The following is a 20,000-nucleotide window of genomic DNA, read 5'->3' on the forward strand; positions in this document are numbered from 1 at the left end:
ATGACAAGGTGATTTGACATTTGTCTTTTTTTAAATGGCCGTATCAGTAAGATTTGACCCTCAGGGATATCAAAAGAAAACAATTTAATTGGCTTTCAGTACCACAGAGATATCTGGCATGAGAAAGACAGCCTTGATTCAGATCCAACAAAGGGTTTTAAGCCACGACGTGTGGGAGTGCAAAGAATCTAATTTAACTAAATGATCCAAATCTTACTGATACAATCTTCTCCTAAACTCTTCTGAGGGTTTGACTCTTCGTGTGGATTTTGGGGGGAAAACTTCAGGAGACTGTCTCTGTTTGCGTTTTCTTCTTCTTTGTCGGTTTAGCTTAGCGACGTCTCTCGTTTTCCCGCTCTTTTTCTCTGAGGTGGCGGTTGAAGATGTCCCCTTTCGTTCCTTCAAAAGTGCTGCAGAATGTCACAGTTTGAACAGTAGATATGACTTTGCTAGACATCAAGGGAGGGAGCGAGGTGGAGAGAGGGGGGGGGGGGGGAGAGGGGTCTCACTGAAGAGGCACAGCAGAGGTTTAGTTTATTTTATGTTTGTGCTGACATTTAAGGTAAGACTATTTGAAATAAATAAATAAAACTATATATCATTTTTAGATCCGTACTCTAGGGATTTGTTGACATTATTTATGAGATGAGAATCTCCTTCTGCTGACCGCACTAAACACAGAAACCCGACTTTTCTTTGTCTACTCCTCAATAAAGTACCTTTCTTTAGATGTCTTTTGTGGTCGATGTCCCTGAGCAGCCCAGGTGTTGACCTCCACACAGCCCGACCTTTTAGGGTAACCTAGTGTCCCTGCCTCGGTTAATGTAGCAGATAATATCTTAAATACATTAGATTACATTAGAACACAATAGATTACATCACATTAATATTCAGACCAGAGCTAATTTTAAGCACCAAGAGTTGCACAGAGACCCGCGCTGCCATCCAGGCTGTTAAAGTACGTTCTCCCTGCGACATTCATCACGCTAGTGTGTGTGTGTGTGTGTGTGTGTGTGTGTGTGTGTGTGTGTGTGCGTGACTACAGTGTGTGTGTGTGGTGATTGTCTGCTCCCTGACCCATGCGACCATAGAGCCCATTATCACGAGGTCTGCCGTTCACCCAGGAGTCCTGATCTTCCACGGATAAACGAGCACCTCCATCTTGTTCTGAACGGCGTCTGTCCGGGCCCTGTGATGTATGTCGGAGCAGGAAGGGGCGGGACCTCATCAGACCAGTAGCCAATCAAAAGCTAGGGAGAACAAATGCTTTGTTTCTGGGGGCGGGCCTTCTAAAACTACAGTAAATATCAACGTCCCATTTCCTCCTTCACTTGATGTCAGGTGAATGAGTTAGGAGTAATTAGGAAGGAAGGAAATAGCAGGAAAGGAGAAGGAAGGAAACGAGAGAACGGTGAGAGTGAAACGTAGCAGGAGAGCTGAGTGACCCCTGACCCCTGCGTGACCCCTGACCTCTGCCCCCTCCCTTGCCGGGCCCTCAGCACCTGAAGGCGGGGCCCCTGAAGGACCCCCTGCTGGACGACCAGGGGGACTTCGTGCGGATGTGCGGGGCCATGAAGAGGATCGGGCTGGACGACGCGGAGAAGCTGGACCTGTTCCGCGTGGTGGCCGGGGTGCTGCACCTGGGGAACGTGGACTTTGAGGAGGCAGGCAGCACCTCGGGTAAGGACCCTACTACCCTAGTGGCCAGGCTGGGGGACATGTCTCCTAGTCTCCTAGCTGGGTGGGAGATGGTCTCCTAGTCTCCTAGCTGGGTGGGGGATGGTCTCCTAGTCTCCTAGCTGTGGGAGATGGTCTCCTAGTCTCCTAGCTGGGTGGGAGATGGTCTCCTAGTCTCCTAGCTGTGGGAGATGTCTCCTAGTCTCCTAGCTGGGGGAGATGTCTCCTAGTCTCTTAGCTGGGTGGGAGATGGTCTCCTTGCGGCCTAAGCTGGGGGAGATGTCTCCTAGTCTCCTAGCGGCCTAAGCTGGGGGAGATGTCTCCTAGTCTCCTAGCTTCCTAGCTGGTTGAAATGTCCAAGTTTCCATTAGGATGGGTTTGTCTTGCGGCGCTCTCCTCCCCTCCTCTCCTCTCCTCTCCTCTCCTCTCCTCTCCCATCCTCCTCTGGTTCCCTCCTCCTCTCCTCTCCTCTCCTCTCCCCTCCTCTCCTGTCCTCCTCTCCTGTCCTCCTCTCCTCTCCTCTCCTCCTCTCCTCTCCTCTCCTCTCCTCCTCTCCTCCTCTCCTCCTCTCCTCTCCTCCTCTCCTCTCCTCCTCTCTCCTCCTCTCCTCTCCTCTTCTCCTCTCCTTTCCTCTCCCCTCCTCCTCCTCCCTCTCTTCCTCTCCTCTCTCCTCTCCTCTCCTCCTTTCCTTTCCTCTCCTCCTCCTCCCTCTCTTCCTCTCCTCTCTCCTCTCCTCTCCTCCTTTCCTTTCCTCTCTCCTACTCTCCTCTCCTCCTCTGTGCCTCAGCGGCTGGCGTGTTCTGAAGCTCTGCCCCCCCCCCCAGGACGACATGGTTTGATCCATCATTGTACTAACCCCCCCCCCCGGCCCCTCTGATCTCTGCTCCGATCCACCAGCTCTGCTGTGATTGGCTGAAGGCCTCTCTCCATCCTTTAGCCACATGGAGCCGCCATGCTAACAAGCCGCAATCAGTCTCCCCGCGCAGCCAGCAGCTAACAGGCTGCTGACACGCTACACATGCCATTACACTGCTATCACGCCGCTAAGAAGTCGCTACGAAGTCGCTAACGAGCCGCTAACGAGCCACTTGCAAGCTACACTTGCCAAAACGCTGCTAGCATGCCGCTAAGAAGCAGCTAACGAACAGCTAACAAACCGCTAACAAACCACTAACAAGCTACGCATGGATAGATTGATACTTAAATGATCCCCCGGGGAAATTCGAACATGCTATTACGCTGCTAGCATGGCGCTAACCAGCTGCTAACGAGCTGCACTCAGGCAGCCTGTCGGCACTGCGTCCACGATGTGTTCCCCTCCGTTGTTCGGCGCCCCCCCCCTGGGGACTCTGAAAGTTTTGGTTTCATTATTCCGAGCTCATCATTGTGATTCGCCTTGGTATTTATACAGCAATTAAGGCGCGGGCTCCGCCCCCGGGGGACGGCCTGAATGTGGAAATCAAGCGCTCCTTTGATCCCACTTGGACAAGTTCCTCTGCCTGGAGGCCCCACCTAAACCCCCCCCCCCCCCCCCCCCCCCGCTCTCTTTACATCCCAGCCGAGGAGAGGAGGAGAGGAGGAGTAGGGAGGAGGATGAAAGGGGAGGACAGACCAAGGCTTTGGAGACGGAGGAGGAGGAGATGTGGCGAGAGTGGAGAGGGAGAAAGATGGGAGGAGAGAGATCAGGGAGAAGAAAGGGGAGAGCAAGGACTGATGGTAAAAGGAGGGGGGGGGAGGGAGGGAGAGAGGGGGAGAGAGAGAGGGAGGGAGGGAGAGAGATGGGTAGGCGGAGCAGGCTCAGAGGGGTGCCGATTACTCGGTCTTAGTGCTCACAGCGGGGGTCCAACATGGGGTGTGTTCCAACACTCCCAGCCGGCCAGCTCTCGGCCCCAGAGCTAGTCTCCCCAGTCCCGACGCGCCGACAGATTTAAACGAGTGTGCTCGTATCGGTTCAACACAGCTCAGAGGAGCTGGAGCACCGACGGCTAGCATCACCTCAGCAGGTCAGCTGCTGAGGTGATGCTAGCTGGAGGGGAGACCGGGAGAGAGACGGGGAGAGAGACGGGGAGAGAGACGGGGAGAGAGACCGGGAGAGAGACCGGGAGAGAGAGTAGGAGTAGGAGGAGTTGACTCGATGGACGGAGACGGTGTTGATCATCTACGAGGAGAGGCGGAGCGCCCGCCGCCCGCTGGCGTTCAGACGGCGCTCTAAACAGACTCGGGTTTGTTTACCTGAAACACGGCTCAGTTGTTGAGCGGCGGTAGAGATGTGTGGTCGGCCGCGCGGGGGGGGGAATCGATCCCTGTCCCGGGCCGAGGGGGTCTGGGTTGTGATCGGCTCATTAGCTACGGGCTCTCTATTGATCCGGGCCGCACCTGTTGGACCGGTCCGAGAGAGAGCATCAATAGCAGTAAACAGTTCATTTATTTAGTCCTCGGCCTTCAGCAGCCAACAAGTTATAGCAACATTAAAACCAATAGAATAGCGTCAGTGGTCATTATGATGAAGGTCAGGGCAGTCGATACTGGTCTTGGTCGGGGGGTCGATGATCCTCCTGGTGGGGGATCCTCAACACTGGTTGGTCCCCCCCCCCGCCTGGAGTCTCTAACCTGGTCCCCCCCCCCCAGGTGGCTGCACCATCAGGAACCAGTCGTCCCAGAGCCTGCAGTGCTGCGCGGAGCTGCTGGGCCTGGAGCAGGACGACCTCCGGGTCAGCCTCACCTCCAGGATCATGCTCACCTCCGCCGGCGGCGCCAAGGGCACCGTCATCAAGTAGGACTCCTCCACCTGCAGCTCCACCTACACCTCATCACCTCCGCCTACACCACCACAACCACATCACCTACACCACCCGAACCACATCACCTACACCACCACAACCACATCACCTACACCACCACAACCACATCACCTACACCACCACAACCACAGCACCTACACCACCACAACCACATCACCTACACCACCACAACCACATCACCTACACCACCACAACCACATCACCTACACCACCACCACCACAACCACATCACCTACACCACCACAACCACATCACCTCCACCACCACAACCACATCACCTACACCACCACAACCACATCACCTACACCACCACAACCAGATCACCTACACCACCACAACAACATCACCTGCACCACCACAACCACATCACCTACACAACCACATCACCTACACCACCACAACCACATCACCTACACCACCACAACCACATCACCTACACCACCACAACCACATCACCTACACCACCACCACCACATCACCTACACCCCCACAACCACATCACCTACACCACCACAACCACATCACCTACACCACCACAACCACATCACCTACACCACCACAACCACATCACCTACACCACCCGAACCACATCACCTACACCACCACAACCACATCACCTACACCACCACAACCACATCACCTCCATCACCAGAACTCCACCACCTCTACCATCATCACCACACACGCATCACCTCCACCTCCACTACAAACATCGCATGCACCAGATCAACTCCAGCTCCACTGCCACCAACACCACCTCCACCGGCATCACCACAACCAGATCACCAACATCAACACACACACACACACACACACACACACACACACACACACACACACACACACACACACACACACACACACACACGTGCGTGGGTGCTTGTGACTGTTGGTGCTGACTGGACGTTCGTTGAGCCGCTGCTGAGCGTTGATATGAACCACGACCGATGAGACGATGGAGCGCTCTGTCATCCACACGCAAGCCCACCAGTCAGGGATCGACCTCGGCCGATCGATGACGCAGATCCAAGTAGTGCGGCCTGTGATTGGCCACAGAGGGACGGTAGAAAGGGGCAAGCGAAGCGCCTCTCTGACCGTCTGCTGGGCTGCAGTGAGTGGCTCTGGAGGTGGAGCCGGTCTCTGCACCGGCTCCGGGTCTGAAGCACGGTTCACCGGGAGCTTATACCAGGGTATGGATGTATTGGAGGGAGGAGGAGGGAGGGAGGGAGGGGGAGGGAGGGAGGGAGAGAGGCAAACACACATTTGTGTGTGTCCGTGTGTGTCGGGACGTCCCTGTCAGAGATTTCTGGGCGGCCTTCACCCCTCAACGCCCACACTACCGTGCACGCCCGTGGTAGCGTGCACGCCCGTGGTAGCGTGCACGCCCTTGGTAGCGTGCCCTGTAGCTCTTCCCACAGAAAGGAGAGACCAGACAGAGAGAGGGAGCGAATGAGACATAAGAGTGGTTAAGAGGGAGACATTAAGAGAGAGTGGGAGGAAGAGGGGGGAGGGGAGGGGAGACAGCCGGGGTGAGGTCATGGAAACAGGGCTGTCTAATGGCGCGGCTTCCTCTCGTAATAACATGTCTGAGTGAAGCGCTGCTTTAGTGTGGAGCACGACCAAACCCCAACCTAACCCAGGGTAGACTCTCCACTAACTACTGCAGGGGCCAATCCCTCCCTCTGAGGAACCAGGTATCCGAACTCCCTCTCCCCATCCCTCTCTTCCCCCTCTCCCCCCTCCCTCTCTCTCCGCTCTCCCCCCTCTCCCCCCTCCCTCTCTCTCTCCCCCCCCCCCCCCCCCCCCCCTCCCGTCCGTATCACTGCGGCCCTGTGGGACAATCATCTGCTTGGTCGTCCATGCGCTGAGAGCAGGCGTCTGTCCTGCTGTCTGCTCTCTGGGCCTCCCTCCCGCTCTGGCGCTGGGTCTCACATGGGGGGGGGGGGGGGGGGGGGGGGTTCTGCTACCGCCGCGGCCGGCTGGTCAGACCGCTGGCCGCCGGTCGCTGGGCAGAGCGGGAGCGTCAGATCAGAGCTGTAACACGCGCTCCGTCTCGCTGCGACGCCCTCCGGTCGACGGGGGGGGGGGGAGTACCGGGAGCTGCTGCTGGGACGAGACGGACAACGGAGGGGATGGCTACGCTTCACGCCTCAGAGCGTTCTGCAAACGGCTCCCAGAGCGACGGGGGGAGAGAGATGGGTTTTATTCTTCACACAGTGAGGAGCGCTAAAGCTTCCCTTAAACCCGGCTCGGCGCCGGGTTTAAGGGAAGCTTTAGCGCTCCTCACTTTGTGTCCGATCGTCTGCGGGGGGATCCTCCACGCGGCTCAGCACGCCGACGGCAGCAGGAGGACGTGGTGTTGTGGGAGCGTGTCTGGGCGTCTGGACGCCATCGCTAAGAGCAGGCCAAAGGTCGATCATCAAGGTCGCACCTCTTCTGGTTCGGCACCGCGCCGGAGGAACGAGCTCCCCGCTGACGTCAGGACCGCAGAGTCGCTCACCAGCTTCCGCAAGAGACTCAAGACGTTGTTCAGACGTCACCTGGGCCCAGCATGTACTTAGCATGTGTAGCGTCTTATCCTAGCTGTCTCTGTTGGATACGGGGAACGGGTTAACCTAGTGATGGTTAGTGCTTGGCACTTGGTTCTATGAACATCCTTACTGTGCCGACAGAGATATATATATTGTTGTTTCTCCTTTTCTGACGAATGTATTTATGGTGAGTCGCTTTGGATGAAAGTGTCTGCTAAACGCCCTGACTGTGATGCGAGTGTCTGACTCCCATGATGCCTTGCGTCTCCGCAGGGTTCCGCTGAAGCCGGAGCAGGCCAACAACGCGCGCGACGCGCTGGCCAAGGCGGTGTACAGCCGGCTGTTCGACCACGTGGTCACCAGGGTCAACCAGTGCTTCCCCTTCCAGGCCTCCTCCAACTTCATCGGAGTGCTGGACATCGCTGGCTTCGGTCGGTCCCCCCTCTCTCTCTCTCTCTCTCTCTCTCTCTCTGTCTCGCTGTCTCTGTCTCGCTGTCTCTCTCTTTCTTTCTTTCTTTAGCTCTGTCTCTCTCTTTCTCATTCTCTCTTTCTGCCTGTCGCTCTCTCTCTCTCCCTCCGTCCATATATCCAAATCTCTTTGGCTGCTTTAGTCACCTGGATAATATATTATTCTTTACTTGTAGATTAACTGTATTCCCTTTCAGATCGTTTCTTGAAAACTTTATAGCTGAAAAACTCAAACACAAATGAATATCTTTAATACATCAAATCATTCAATAATGAAAAGTCACTGATGTGTAACTTTTATCAGATCCTTCTGGCGGGGAAGACTTCAAACTGTTTGAGAAAGAATATGGAAAGACATTGGCGCACATATTTTTCAAAGTACCGTCTCTGATTTGTCCTCTTCCTCTTCCCCCGGTTCCCAGAATACTTTGAGCACAACAGCTTTGAGCAGTTCTGCATCAACTACTGCAACGAGAAGCTGCAACAGTTCTTCAACGAGCGCATCCTGAAGGAGGTGGGTCACGTGACTTATTAGCTTCCCTACTACCTTTCTTATTAGCTTCGTTATTCGCCTCCATCGTTACTAATATCTTATTAGCCTCCTTATTAGCTTCCATCAACAAAGGACTCTTTTTTTTTTACGGCATACATTAACTCCTTTCTTTGTGTATTATCCAGTTAAAATTGTATTTGTCGAATTGTGTTAACAATAAATACGATGTACTTTTTATTGAGGAGCAGAAGCAGCCTTTCATGCTAGCGTTTAGAATCAAGATGGCCGCTAGGTGAATAGCTCCAGCGTGGTCAACAGATTCTCTTTTTATTCCGCTAATAGTATCACACACGGAACGATTATGGTGTAAGTGGTTACTCCTGATGTCAAGGTCGACATCTTAGACTGTAATGCACACACACACACACACACACACACACACACACACACACACACACACACACACACACACACTAACCTGAGAGACGCACACACCTGACACACACACCTGACAACCCCACTTAAGACTGGTGTTATTGGGACATGAAAGCCTTCACCTCTCTGGTCGTTTTACACAAAGCTTAATGGAGGAGAGAACATCTGTGAGTGGCTTCCATTAGAGAGAGGGGGGAGGGAGGGAGGGAGGGAGAGAGAGAGAGCAAGAGAGCATCATTTTACAGCTGGCTTAAAGATGGAGAAAGAAAAAGCCTCTTGCGTTTGGAATGAAGATGGAGAGATCTACAGAGAGGAGCAGAGGGGGGCCTGTGGGCCCCTCCTTTCTCACCGAGGGGGGGGGGGGGTGTCTATGGAGCAGGTTCTCACTGGGTCTGTCCCATCCAGGAACAAGAGCTGTACAACAAGGAGGGCCTGGGGGTGAACGAGGTCCACTACGTCGACAATCAAGACTGCATAGGTATGATGCTTCACCCCGAGATCCAGGGCTCACTACTCCTCAATGCAAGGTGCTGCTGGACTCTCAGCCTATCAACCGCCCCCGCAGAGGTCACCTGACCTCCTCAGACTGGAGATCACTCCCTTAATAACTGCTGGTCTCCAGGAGAGATGAGTGGCAGGCTGCCCCCCTCCCCAAAGGGGTTATATGCCTCCGTCTTTAATGAAGGGGCAGCTCTGCGAGGGATGGCACAGACACACACACACGGGCACACACACACACACACACACAGACACACATACTCACATACACACATACACAGAGACACACAGACACACAGAGACACACAGACACACACACACAGACACACACACACTCCTTCCAGACAGTTTAAAACATGACCCCTGACCCCCTTGAAGGGAGGAAGAGGAGGATGTCTGTAGAAATGCAGAGGTGATGAAGGTTAAATCTTCCTCTTCACATCCATTTACTGTCCATGGCTGGAGTTGGGAGGAGGGTATGTTTGCATGTGTGTGTGCTTCAGTGTGTGTGTGTTTACCTGTGTGTGGGTGCATGTGCTTCAGTGTGTGTGTGTTTACGTGTGTGTGGGTGCATGTGCTTCAGTGTTTGTGTGTGAGTGTGTGCGCCGGTGTTTGTGTGCGTGCAGAGTTCCATTCCCCCTCCTTTGATCTCGTCTCCATCACTCTAGGAATCAGTAATATATTCCATTCGGCGTTCCGACTCTTTTCATCCAACACCATCTCAAACACTGTGAACACACCTTCTACACACGGCAACGCCGTTAAACCCCCAACCTTCGGGCCGTGCTAATGCCTTGCTCCACGGTCGTGGCCTCCCAGGACCACAAACCAGGGTCCAGTTTCCCGAAACATACTTAGAGCCTTCTTAACGCTACGTCATTCGAAATCTCTGCTTTAAGTTCTAGCTTAACATCTCGCGTGTTTCCCGAAACGTTCTTTGCTACGAATCTCTTACGTACGTCGTTCGTTGGTAAGGTTGGTCTGAAGCGCTCGTAGAACCTTCTTAGCTCTACCGTAGTGATGTTTCAGCGCCTGACGCTTGTCGACGCCACTGTACAGTAACCTTTAGAAATCCCCGTTGCGCATGGAACTGCCACATTGGCAGTGTTGTGTTTCACCAGTAGTACAGTACATATACGGTACGGCAGGCGAGGTCAGCTCGATTCGCTTCCAATTGTTTCAAAAACTCGCAACTTCCTAACTGTCTTCTAATTTAAGGAAATTCTACTGGGAAACTAACAAACCATTATAAGCAACGAGCGATCAAAATATTTTTTCCACCACCGTCTCTTTCCCTTGACGGTGCGCAAAAACCCGCCCCAGACAGGTAGCAAAAAGTAACGCAGTCTCAGCATAAACAGTATTATTATTATATAATAAGATAAATAAACTATTCGAAAATGTACCTTTCATTTCAAAATGTCTATTTTCATAAATAATCAACAAGGCAGACACCTTTGTGAACAGAGCAGCCTCATTTGAACGGCTGCGACGGACAATTAAGGATGTGATTGCCTCAATCTCCTCCGCCGCTTCTATATTTTCTATATATTCTTTTAAATCGGTGTAGTCTATGCTATGTTCGCCCATGGTTAAATAAATGTTTAGGCTTACGAGAAGGATTTCGAGCATTGTTTTATTCGCAAAGACTGCAATATTTTTAAGAAAGCTGTCGTGCACCTGGGCATGAAATGGAAACTCGATCTCTGAGCAATCGCTCTCGGCACGTTCTTTCTGGACTGCGCCGTCCACGAACGACGTAAGGAGAGGGGGTCGGCTTAGCTCAGGAGGTAGAGCAGTTGTCTTGTCAGCGAAAGGTTGCTAGTTCGATCCCCAGCTCCTCCCCAGTGTTGATGTGTCCCTGAGCAAGACACTTAACCCTAACTGCTCCTGACGAGCTGGCTGTCGCCTTGGATGGTTGACTCTGCCGTCGGTGTGTCAATGTGTGTATTAACCGATGTAAGTCGCTTTGGATAAAAGCGTCTGCTAAATGCCCTGATTGTAATTGTAATTGGAGTGTTCCCTAAGAAGACTCCCAAGAGACCGTTCGGGAACGCCTACAGAGGTAAACAACTTTGATACGTCTAAACGTAGGAGTCTTGGTAGCGCGGTAGGAGTGGACGTTATCGGGAGACGGGGCCCAGGTCCGTTACATCAGTTCCGTCCGTCCACGTCCCTCACAGCTGCTGGTCTGGGACCCCCCAGGGAAGAGTGTGAGGCCCCATGACGGAGCGGTTCTCGGGGGCTCACTGCAGACCTGTCCTTAGTCCGTTGCCGTGGGGACAGAGGACCTGTCTGCAGGTTAAATCACCGTCTGGGTCTCCGGGCCGCCCCGGAGGTCTGAGGGACCCGGGGGGGGGGGGGGGGCCGTCAGCGAGGGGGGGGGCAACACACGGCCGTCCGCCTCTCGTGGGATCACCGCCTCGCCACATCCGACTCCATGAACAGTGTTGATTGTTTTACCTCAAGGCTGTGATTATGTTATTGTACATGATTTATCCACCCCGCCCGCTGTTCTGATTGGTCACCTGGGCCTCCAGGCGGGGGCCGCAGGGTCCTGGTTAATCAGGACCCCAGTGCCCCCCCCCCCCCCCCCCCCCCCGCTGAGCGGGAGAACACCACAGCTGCTGCCGGCAAACCTCTCCTCACCGCTTTAATTACATTTTAATTCAGCGGTACCGCCTCCCTCCCTCCCTCCCTCCCTCCCTCCTCCCTCCCCCCTCCCTCCCCCCCCTCCCTCCTCCCCTCCCCCCCCTCCCCCTCCCTCCCTTCACCTCTCCCACTCCACTGATTTTAATTAAGTTTGTCGACGGCTTTCCCGAGGCTAGACTCTATGGTGGTTCAGCCCTGGTCTAATCGCTCTGTTGCACCTTGTACTGTCTGTCTGTCTGTCTGTCTGTCTGTCTGTCTGTCTGTGTCTGTGTCTCTATCCGTGTGTGTGTCTGTCTGTCTGTCTGTCTGTGTCTCTATCCGTCTGTCTGTCTGTCTCTCTATCCGTCTGTCTGTCTCTCTATCCGTCTGTCTGTCTCTCTATCTGTTTGTCTGTCTGTCTGTCTCTCTCTCTCTCTATCCGTGTGTGTGTCTGTCTTTCTGTCCCTCCCTCCCTCCCTCCCTCCCTCCCTCCCTCTACGTCTACACCGTTATACCAGGGTGATGTATAACCGTATAGCTGATCTAACCCCCCCCCCCCCCCCCCCCCGGTCCAGACCTGGTGGAGGCCCGCCTCCTGGGCATCCTGGACATCCTGGACGAGGAGAACCGCCTCCCCCAGCCCAGTGACCAGCACTTCACCGATACGGTGCACAGCAAGCACAAGAACCACTTCAGGCTCACGGTGGGTCTGGGGGGGGGGAGGCCCGAGGGGGGAGGGGGGAGAGGGGGCCCGAGGGGGAGGGGGGAGAGGGGGCTCAGCCCTAGGGGGGGAGGGGGGAGAGGGGGCTCAGCCCTAGGGGGGAGGGGGGAGAGGGGGCTCAGCCTTAGGGGGGGAGGGGGGAGAGGGGGCTCAGCCCTAGGGGGGAGAGGGGGTGAGGGGGGGAGAGGACTCAGCCCTAGGGGGTGAGGGGGGAGAGGGGGCTCAGCCCTAGGGGGGGAGGGTAGAGGGGGTGAGGGTGGGAGGGAGGGAGGGGGGAGAGTAGAAGGATAGAGGGGGTGAGGGAGGGGGGGAGAGGTCCCGTCCTCAGTGCCCTCCGGCCGTGCGCTGACCTGACCCTGCTCTCCGTCCTCAGATCCCCAGGAAGTCCAAGCTGTCGGTCCACAGGAACGTCCGCGACGACGAGGGCTTCATCGTGCGCCACTTCGCCGGAGCCGTGTGCTACGAGACGGTACGCTAATGCTAACGCAGCGCTAACGCTAATGCTAACGCTCACTCCGCGGAGTGCGAAGGCCGCGTAGCGCTAACATCCGTGCAACGCTAACACTCCTAGCATAGCCTCCCTCCAACTTGTTCTGGACTGGACCTCTTAATGTAACATTAACCTGACCTTAAAGTAACCTTAATGTAGCCTTTAAGGGACCTTAACTTAACCTTAACGTATCCTTAAGATAACAGTAGATTGACCTTAACCTGACCTTAATGTGACCTCAACATGACCTTAACCTGACCTTAATGTGACCTCAACATGACCTCAACCTGCCCTTAACCTCAACCTGACCTCAACCTGCCCTTACCCTGCCCTTAATGACCTCCCCCCCCCCCCCAGACCAAGTTCGTGGAGAAGAACAACGACGCGCTGCACATGTCCCTGGAGACGCTGGTCAGCGAGTCGGGCGACGCCTTCGTGAGGCAGCTGTTCGAGGCGCCGCTCAACGGAAAGGACGCCAAGCTGAAGGCCGGCAAGCTGGGCTTCATCAGCGTGGGCAACAAGTTCAAGGTGAGGGAGGGGGGAGGGCTCTCTCGCCCACTCAGAGAGAGAGAGAGAGAGGGGGAGGGGGAGGGGGAGAGAGAGGGGGAGAGAGAGAGGGGGAGGGGGAGAGAGAGAGGGGGGGGGGGAGAGAGAGAGAGGGGGGGGGAGAGAGAGAGAGAGAGAGAGAGAGAGAGAGAGAGAGAGAGAGAGAGAGAGAGAGAGAGAGAGAGAGAGAGAGAGAGAGAGAGAGAGAGAGAGAGAGAGAGAGAGAGGGAGAGGGAGAGAGCGCGAGCGAGCTGTTGGATAAACAATCTGCTCATCTGGAGGTTTTTCAGGTTTTTCTTCCGGAGGGGGAGGAGGAGGAGGAGGAGGAGGAAGAGGGGCCTGGCTCGGGGTGGGAGGGGTGGTGTTCGTTGAGGAAGAGGAGAGGGAGGAGATGGAGGAGGGGTCGTGGTGGTGGTGGAGGAGGAGGCTGATGGTTCTGTGGTGTCGACCCCAGTGCCAGTGGGCGTGTCTGGGGCGCCGGTCCTCTCGGAGCTGCTCTGGGGATTTATTAGTTCTCCGTTCCTCTCTTCAGCTCATTCTCTGCTTTCCTTTGTTGAAATCTTTCTCTTTAACCCCCCCCCCCCCCCCCCCCCGATCTCCGCGTTGGGACTCTCTCTCCGCGGCTGTAATGAGGTTTCTCTGTGTTTACTCTCTGCTCCTCATCGCCACGGCCGTCAGAGACTCTGCTGTTCATTTTTATTTTCTAATTTGTCTTCATTTGTTTTCAGATTTATTTATTTTACGGATCAGTGCAATGCAAATAACCATATTTGTATTTATATTTTTAATTGGAAAGACAAAAGGAGAAAAATATGATATATGAAAATCTGACAAATTAAATCGCAAATAGATACATTCACATATACACATACAGTACATGCATTAATAAATAAATCATAATTAAAATAAATCAGTAAGAAATTGAGTGACTCGGCTGTTTCTGCTCTTTAATTTTTCCTCACTTCACCAAGAAGTTCCTCAAACACTCGTGACCTCAGAGCAGAGAACGGCGAGATTGACCGCACCCTGCAGGTCAGAGCGGGGGTCAAATCATCTGCTCTGGGATCGTTCATGTAGTCTGAATAATGGAACGCAAACACGGGGTGACCCAGCATCTCCCTCTGATCAAACGTTTGCTTCGGTCTGCTGAGCCGTACAGAAGGATAGCATCGTGCTCACACATCTTAATTAAACACATTCTCATCAATCATGATCATCCATCTTTACCTTTCATGTGTTTGGGTCGTGCATCTGCTTTGAAGGGCAATTAGCGGAACGTCTTTAGAGCGCGTAATATTAGCTTTAAATTGGAAACAAAAGCCTACGTATCAGAAACGTCTGGAGTGTTTAGCATAGACGCTACGTGGCTAACTGCGCCAACGCGCTCCGTGCGTCTACGTGCACTGAGGCCTTGACTAGTGTGTGAATGAGTCAGCTTACAAAGCGACTCCAGGGAGTAAAACTATTGACAAAGGTTCAGCTTTACAGTATAGTTGGTACCATTCATGATTTGCTGCCTTATTGATTAATAATTCCCCATCCCTGTTCTTCTCAATTTGACCTTTAGTCCGATACATTCGTCTGCTGCGTGGGAAACTTGGCCACCAATGCTAATTATCTAAGATAATATTGAGTAGCAAAGTCTGGGACTTTTTCCATAATGGTTCCCTACAGCTTTTGCCTGGGCGGTCTGGTTTGGCGACAGACCTCCACCACCTAGCTGAGCTCCGTAGCGTAGCCGAGCTAGGTGGTGTGAACCCTGGCTACAGACCTCCACCACATAATTTATCTCCGTAGCGTCGCGCTGCTGCGCTAGATTAAAGTGCAGCGCGGGTTGACGGTGGACGACCTGAGATTAATTACTCTCCTTCCCGCTAAACCATAACCGCTGCGAGTTATTGGTATTCTGGTAGCTCGCCGCGGCGGGCCAGCTAGCTCCCCTCATCACTCTTCTCCCCACGCTGCTGGCAGCCAATCAGAACCTCGGCGGGCCGGTCCAGAGTTCAGCAGTTAATTCCAAACCCCCCCCGTTCGGATCCGTTTGGGGGCGGTCTGCCTCAGTGCCCCCGCTGGCCTGATGAAGGAAGTTTAAAGTCGGAGATTAAGTTGAGTAATCTGTAAAACTCTGCCCGGTGGGTTGGGAGGTGTGACTCCCCGCTGAAAGGTCCTCGGTTCGAAGCCTGTCTTCGGCCTACCCTGACTCCCCCCCCCCCCTGTGGCTAGGTCTCCACGTGATGGAGAGTCAGAGAGGAAACCTCGTCCCCTGGGGTAACCGTGACAACCCAGGGGAGATGCTGAACGCCGCCTGGGTGCGGGAAGGGGAACGCGGGATGCCCCGCGGTGCGTTGGGTTTCCATTGTTTCTAGAAGATTCTAGACCTGGTGTTGATCTTCTGCTCTCTCTCTGTTCTCCAGACCCAGCTCAACGTTCTGCTGGAGAAACTACGCAGCACGGTCAGTCTCTCTCTCTCTCTCTCTCTCTGTCTCTCTCTCTCTCTCCCTCTCTCTCTCTCCCTCTCCGTCTCCGTCTCTCTCTCTCTCTCTCTCTCTCTCTCTCTCTCTCTCTCTCTCTCTCTCTCTCTCTCTCTCTCTCTCTCTCTCTCTCTCTCTCTCTCTCTCTCCCCCTCTCTGTGGGAGGGTCTGTCCCGTCTCCTGGAGACAGCCCTCCCCGGGGGTCTCTGGACGGGGTGGGCTGGAGGCCGTGGACTGGGGATGCCCTGTTGTCTCCGTCTGTGGTCGTTCTAATGGATTCTCTCCTCTTTTTATTATCCTCCCTCACTCTCTTACTCTCTCACTCTATAACTCTATCTCTCCTTTGTTATTTATATCCTCTCCCTATCTCCTTTTCCACTCCATCTCCTAATTTTCTCCCCTCCCTCTTTCTATCCCTCCCCCATTCTCTCTCCTCCCTCTCCTGGATTCTATCCCTCCCCCATTCCCCTTCTCACTCCCTTTCTCCCTCTACGCTCTGCCTACCTCTCCCCCTCCCCCTCTCTCTCTCCTCTCTCCCTGCTCCTCTATGTCCTCTCCCTGCTCCTCTCCCCCTCTCTCCACCTCTCTCTCTCCTCTCACTGCTCCTCTCCCCCTCTCTCTCCTCTCTCACTGCTCCTCTCCTCTCTCCCCCTCTCTCTCCCTCCTCCCCTCTCCCCCTCTCTCTCCTCTCTCACTGCTCCTCTCCTCTCTCTTCCTCCTCCCCTCTCCCCCTCTCTCTCCCCCCTCTCTCTCTCTGCAGGGCTCCAGTTTCATCCGCTGCATCAAGCCCAACCTGAAGATGATCAGCCACCACTTTGAAGGAGCGCAGATCCTGTCCCAGCTACAGTGCTCTGGTCAGTACCCACGCACACAGGCACACATTATCACACACGCACGCACACGAGCACACACTGGCACACATTATCACACACACGCACACACACAGGCACACACTATCACACACGCACACGCACACAGGCACACATTATCACACACGCACGCACACGAGCACACACTGGCACACATTATCACACACACGCACGCACACAGGCACACATTATCACACACGCACGCACACGAGCACACACTGGCACACATTATCACACACACGCACACACACAGGCACACATTATCACACACGCACGCACACACAGGCACACATTATCACACACGCACGCACACACAAAGGCACACATTATCGCACATGCACGCGCATGAGCACACACTGGCACACATTATCACACATGCACGCACACATTATCACACACACATGCGCGTGCACCTTGTCACAAGCACTATCACACAAACTATGTTGCAAAGCACTTTGATTGGCCAGCGCTATCTAAATGCAGTCCATTTACCATTTATCAAACACACTATCACACACACGCGCTCACACTATCGCACACTATCACAAACACACAAACACACGTAGACTTTCTCGCAGACACACACACAAAGTATCACAAAAACACACACACACACACACACACATAGTATCAGACACACACAGACGTCTCTTCCCCTCCAGAAGGCACCAAAGAAGCTAGAGAATCTCTGTTTTGTACTAATTCCTAAAACCAATCTCGCCCGCTGAAGTGCGTCTGAATCCCCAAGGACTCCTGAATATTTGATGCCTTTCAAGCAGAACCCCAAACACCCGGAACCTTCCCAGAACCAATCGTTTGAAAGATATGTTATTTTGAAGGATTCATGGTGAAGGCTGAGTGAAGCGTTTCCTCCCTGAGAGACAAGACGAATGTTCCCTACGTACCAATTGGTTCTGCTGCTCGTGTTATTGGTTCTGCTCCTTTTGTGATTGGTTCTACTGCTCGTGTGATTTGTTCTGCTTTTCATGCGATTGGTTCTACTCCTTTTTGATTGGTTCTCCTGCTCTTGTGATTGGTTCTACTCCTCTTCTGATTGGTTCTACTCCTCATCTGATTTGTTCTACTCCTCTTCTGATTGGTTCTACTCCTCATCTGATTGGTTCTGCTCCTCATGTGACTGGCTCTACTCCTCCTGTGCTCATCTAGAGCAGTGTGTTGTTGGTAGGGGGTCGGACTCCTATGTGAGAGGCTCTGTGTTCGATTCCCCTGGTCTAAAGTCCACCTGTAGCCCCACAGAGGGCCTGTATGACCTGGACCCGTGATCACTGCGTCGCTTTGGAACAGAGCGTTCACCTAGCGATTAGCAAGCAAACTGAAACCCACGGCGGTGATAATAGACGGAGGAAAACGTACCATAACCTCTTGACACGTTTCACTGGAAATAACCGTTGGCAGACGTGGCTGTCGAGCAAACGCGTGAGAAAATGTTTTTCAATTTAAACAGAAAAACAGCGAGCAGCGAGTATCAACAAGGATAAAGAAAGTAAGACCGGAATATACGCGGGCCGGCGCGTGCCAACACAAATCCACGCCCGACCTGCCAAGAGAAGACGCTTCCAGGAAACGCTGAGACTCACTTTGGCTTTTTATTTGTTTTCGATGGTTGGAGCAGCCAAGCTCGTCTGGCACGGCTAATTACAAAATAATAATATTGTCCAAAAGACATGTCAATAAAGTTTGAGTTGACGCAAGGCTGAGGCTGAGATGGAGGCCGTCCGCTAGGGCTGAACGATTATCGTATTGAAATCCAATTCACGATGTAATATAACGCGACATGCAAATCGCAAAGGCTGCGATTAAAATACATAATAAAAATTTAATTTTTTCAATATATATATATTTTTTGTGGTTTGCTACCGTGACTGACTGGAGATAAGTACGATTTATATATTTTTTTTGTGGTTTGCTACCGTGACTGACCGGAGTACGATTTATGTATTTTTTCTTTTACAATTCAATCGTTAAATAAAGTTAAAAAATTGCATATTCATTCGCAAACGCAACATCGGTCAAAATAATCGCAATTCGATTATTTCCCCAAATCGTTCAGCCCTACCGTCCACAAAGCGACTGCATCAGGTGGTGGTTTTCACCACGGAGGGGGGGGCTCGGGAACGAGGTTCTGCGTTCAGACTGAAGACCAGGTGGTGCTGGGGTGGGGCCCCCGAAACTACATCAGGTGGGCCCGGCTCCACGTCAGGTGGGGTAATGAACCTCAATGTTTAGATCAGACTTCACTTCTGCTCTCATGTGTCGTGAAGAGCAGCGTGCGGGTCAGGAGTCATCGCGTTCGTCTCAAAGATGATTGGACGACAGTAAAACAACCTCATGCATTTGCACTACCTTCAAGGACAATTCTATTTAAATCAGGAACGTATAAAGATGAAGGCCTCCTGAGAGCTGAGTTAAGGGTTTTTTATACTTCATTTGGCTCGCATCTAGAGGAGCCAGATCTATTTAAAGGCCTGGGTTTGTAGGATAGTATTGACCTTTAATACACAGACGGCTCTGTTTGAAACTCTTTTTCTTTCTGACAGCTCAGACGCCCGCGGTTTCAGACGAGTTTAAAGGGAGTCCTGAAAAGTAAAGAATCCCAGACTTCTTAATCTGTATTCATGAACTCTGTCGCTCCAAAAGTCTTTTTAATCTCGAACAACACTGAGAGATTTTATTCCGTAGCGTCCAGGAGCAAATTCCAGCGGAGTCCAATCAAAATGTCCGGGCTTCTAGCCGGAGGGCTGTCTCCTCTCCTTCTCTCCTTCTTGTCTCTCCTCTCCCCTCTTCTCCTCTCTCCTCTCTTCTCTCTTCTCCTCCCCCCTCTTATCCTCGCCTCCTCTCTCCTCTTCTTATCTCCTCTCTCCTCTTCTCCTCTCCTTCTCTTCTCTCCTCTCCCCTCTTCTCCTCTCTCCTCTCTTCTCTCCTCCTCTCTCTCCTCTCCTCCTCTCCTCCTCTCCTCCTCTCTCCTCTTCTCCTCCTCTCCTCCTCTCTTCTCTCTCCTCCTCTCTCCTCTCTTCTCCTCTATCTCCAGACTCCCTTGCTCTTTCGGTCGGATTAGTCGATGCGTTTCTTGCGTAAAGGTCGTCGTTCCTCGCTGCTCTTCTCCCCGTGCCGCGGATTCTATTATAAAGACCCTCATAGAGGGAGGGTGGGGGTTAGCGGTCCACAAGCTGCTCCTTAACAACCCGTCTCTGTACTGTCTAACCCCTACCTGCTCCTTAATGACCTGTCTCTGTACTGTCTAACCCCTACCTGCTCCTTAATGACCTGTCTCTGTACTGTCTAACCCCTACCTGCTCCTTAATGACCTGTCTCTGTACTGTCTAACCCCTACCTGCTCCTTAATGACCT

General features: G+C 53.1%; 1 protein-coding gene across 1 annotated transcript in view; it reads left to right on the forward strand.

Annotated features, from left to right (window-relative positions):
- Positions 1–1,469: 1,469 nt before the first annotated feature.
- Positions 1,470–20,000, forward strand: part of LOC115534841 (unconventional myosin-VI) — a gene marked incomplete at its 5' end in the record, with an annotated part of 59,061 nt that continues 40,530 nt past the window's right edge. The window contains 10 exons of the mRNA XM_030346122.1: positions 1,470–1,680; positions 4,306–4,450; positions 7,283–7,440; positions 7,900–7,991; positions 8,811–8,883; positions 12,110–12,237; positions 12,629–12,724; positions 13,103–13,273; positions 15,706–15,744; positions 16,523–16,616. Of these exons, the coding sequence (XP_030201982.1) occupies positions 1,470–1,680; positions 4,306–4,450; positions 7,283–7,440; positions 7,900–7,991; positions 8,811–8,883; positions 12,110–12,237; positions 12,629–12,724; positions 13,103–13,273; positions 15,706–15,744; positions 16,523–16,616 (1,207 nt within the window). The remainder of the gene's footprint in view (positions 1,681–4,305; positions 4,451–7,282; positions 7,441–7,899; positions 7,992–8,810; positions 8,884–12,109; positions 12,238–12,628; positions 12,725–13,102; positions 13,274–15,705; positions 15,745–16,522; positions 16,617–20,000) is intronic.

This window comes from Gadus morhua, chromosome 21 (assembly GCF_902167405.1).
Source record: "Gadus morhua chromosome 21, gadMor3.0, whole genome shotgun sequence".
NCBI lineage: Eukaryota > Metazoa > Chordata > Actinopteri > Gadiformes > Gadidae > Gadus > Gadus morhua.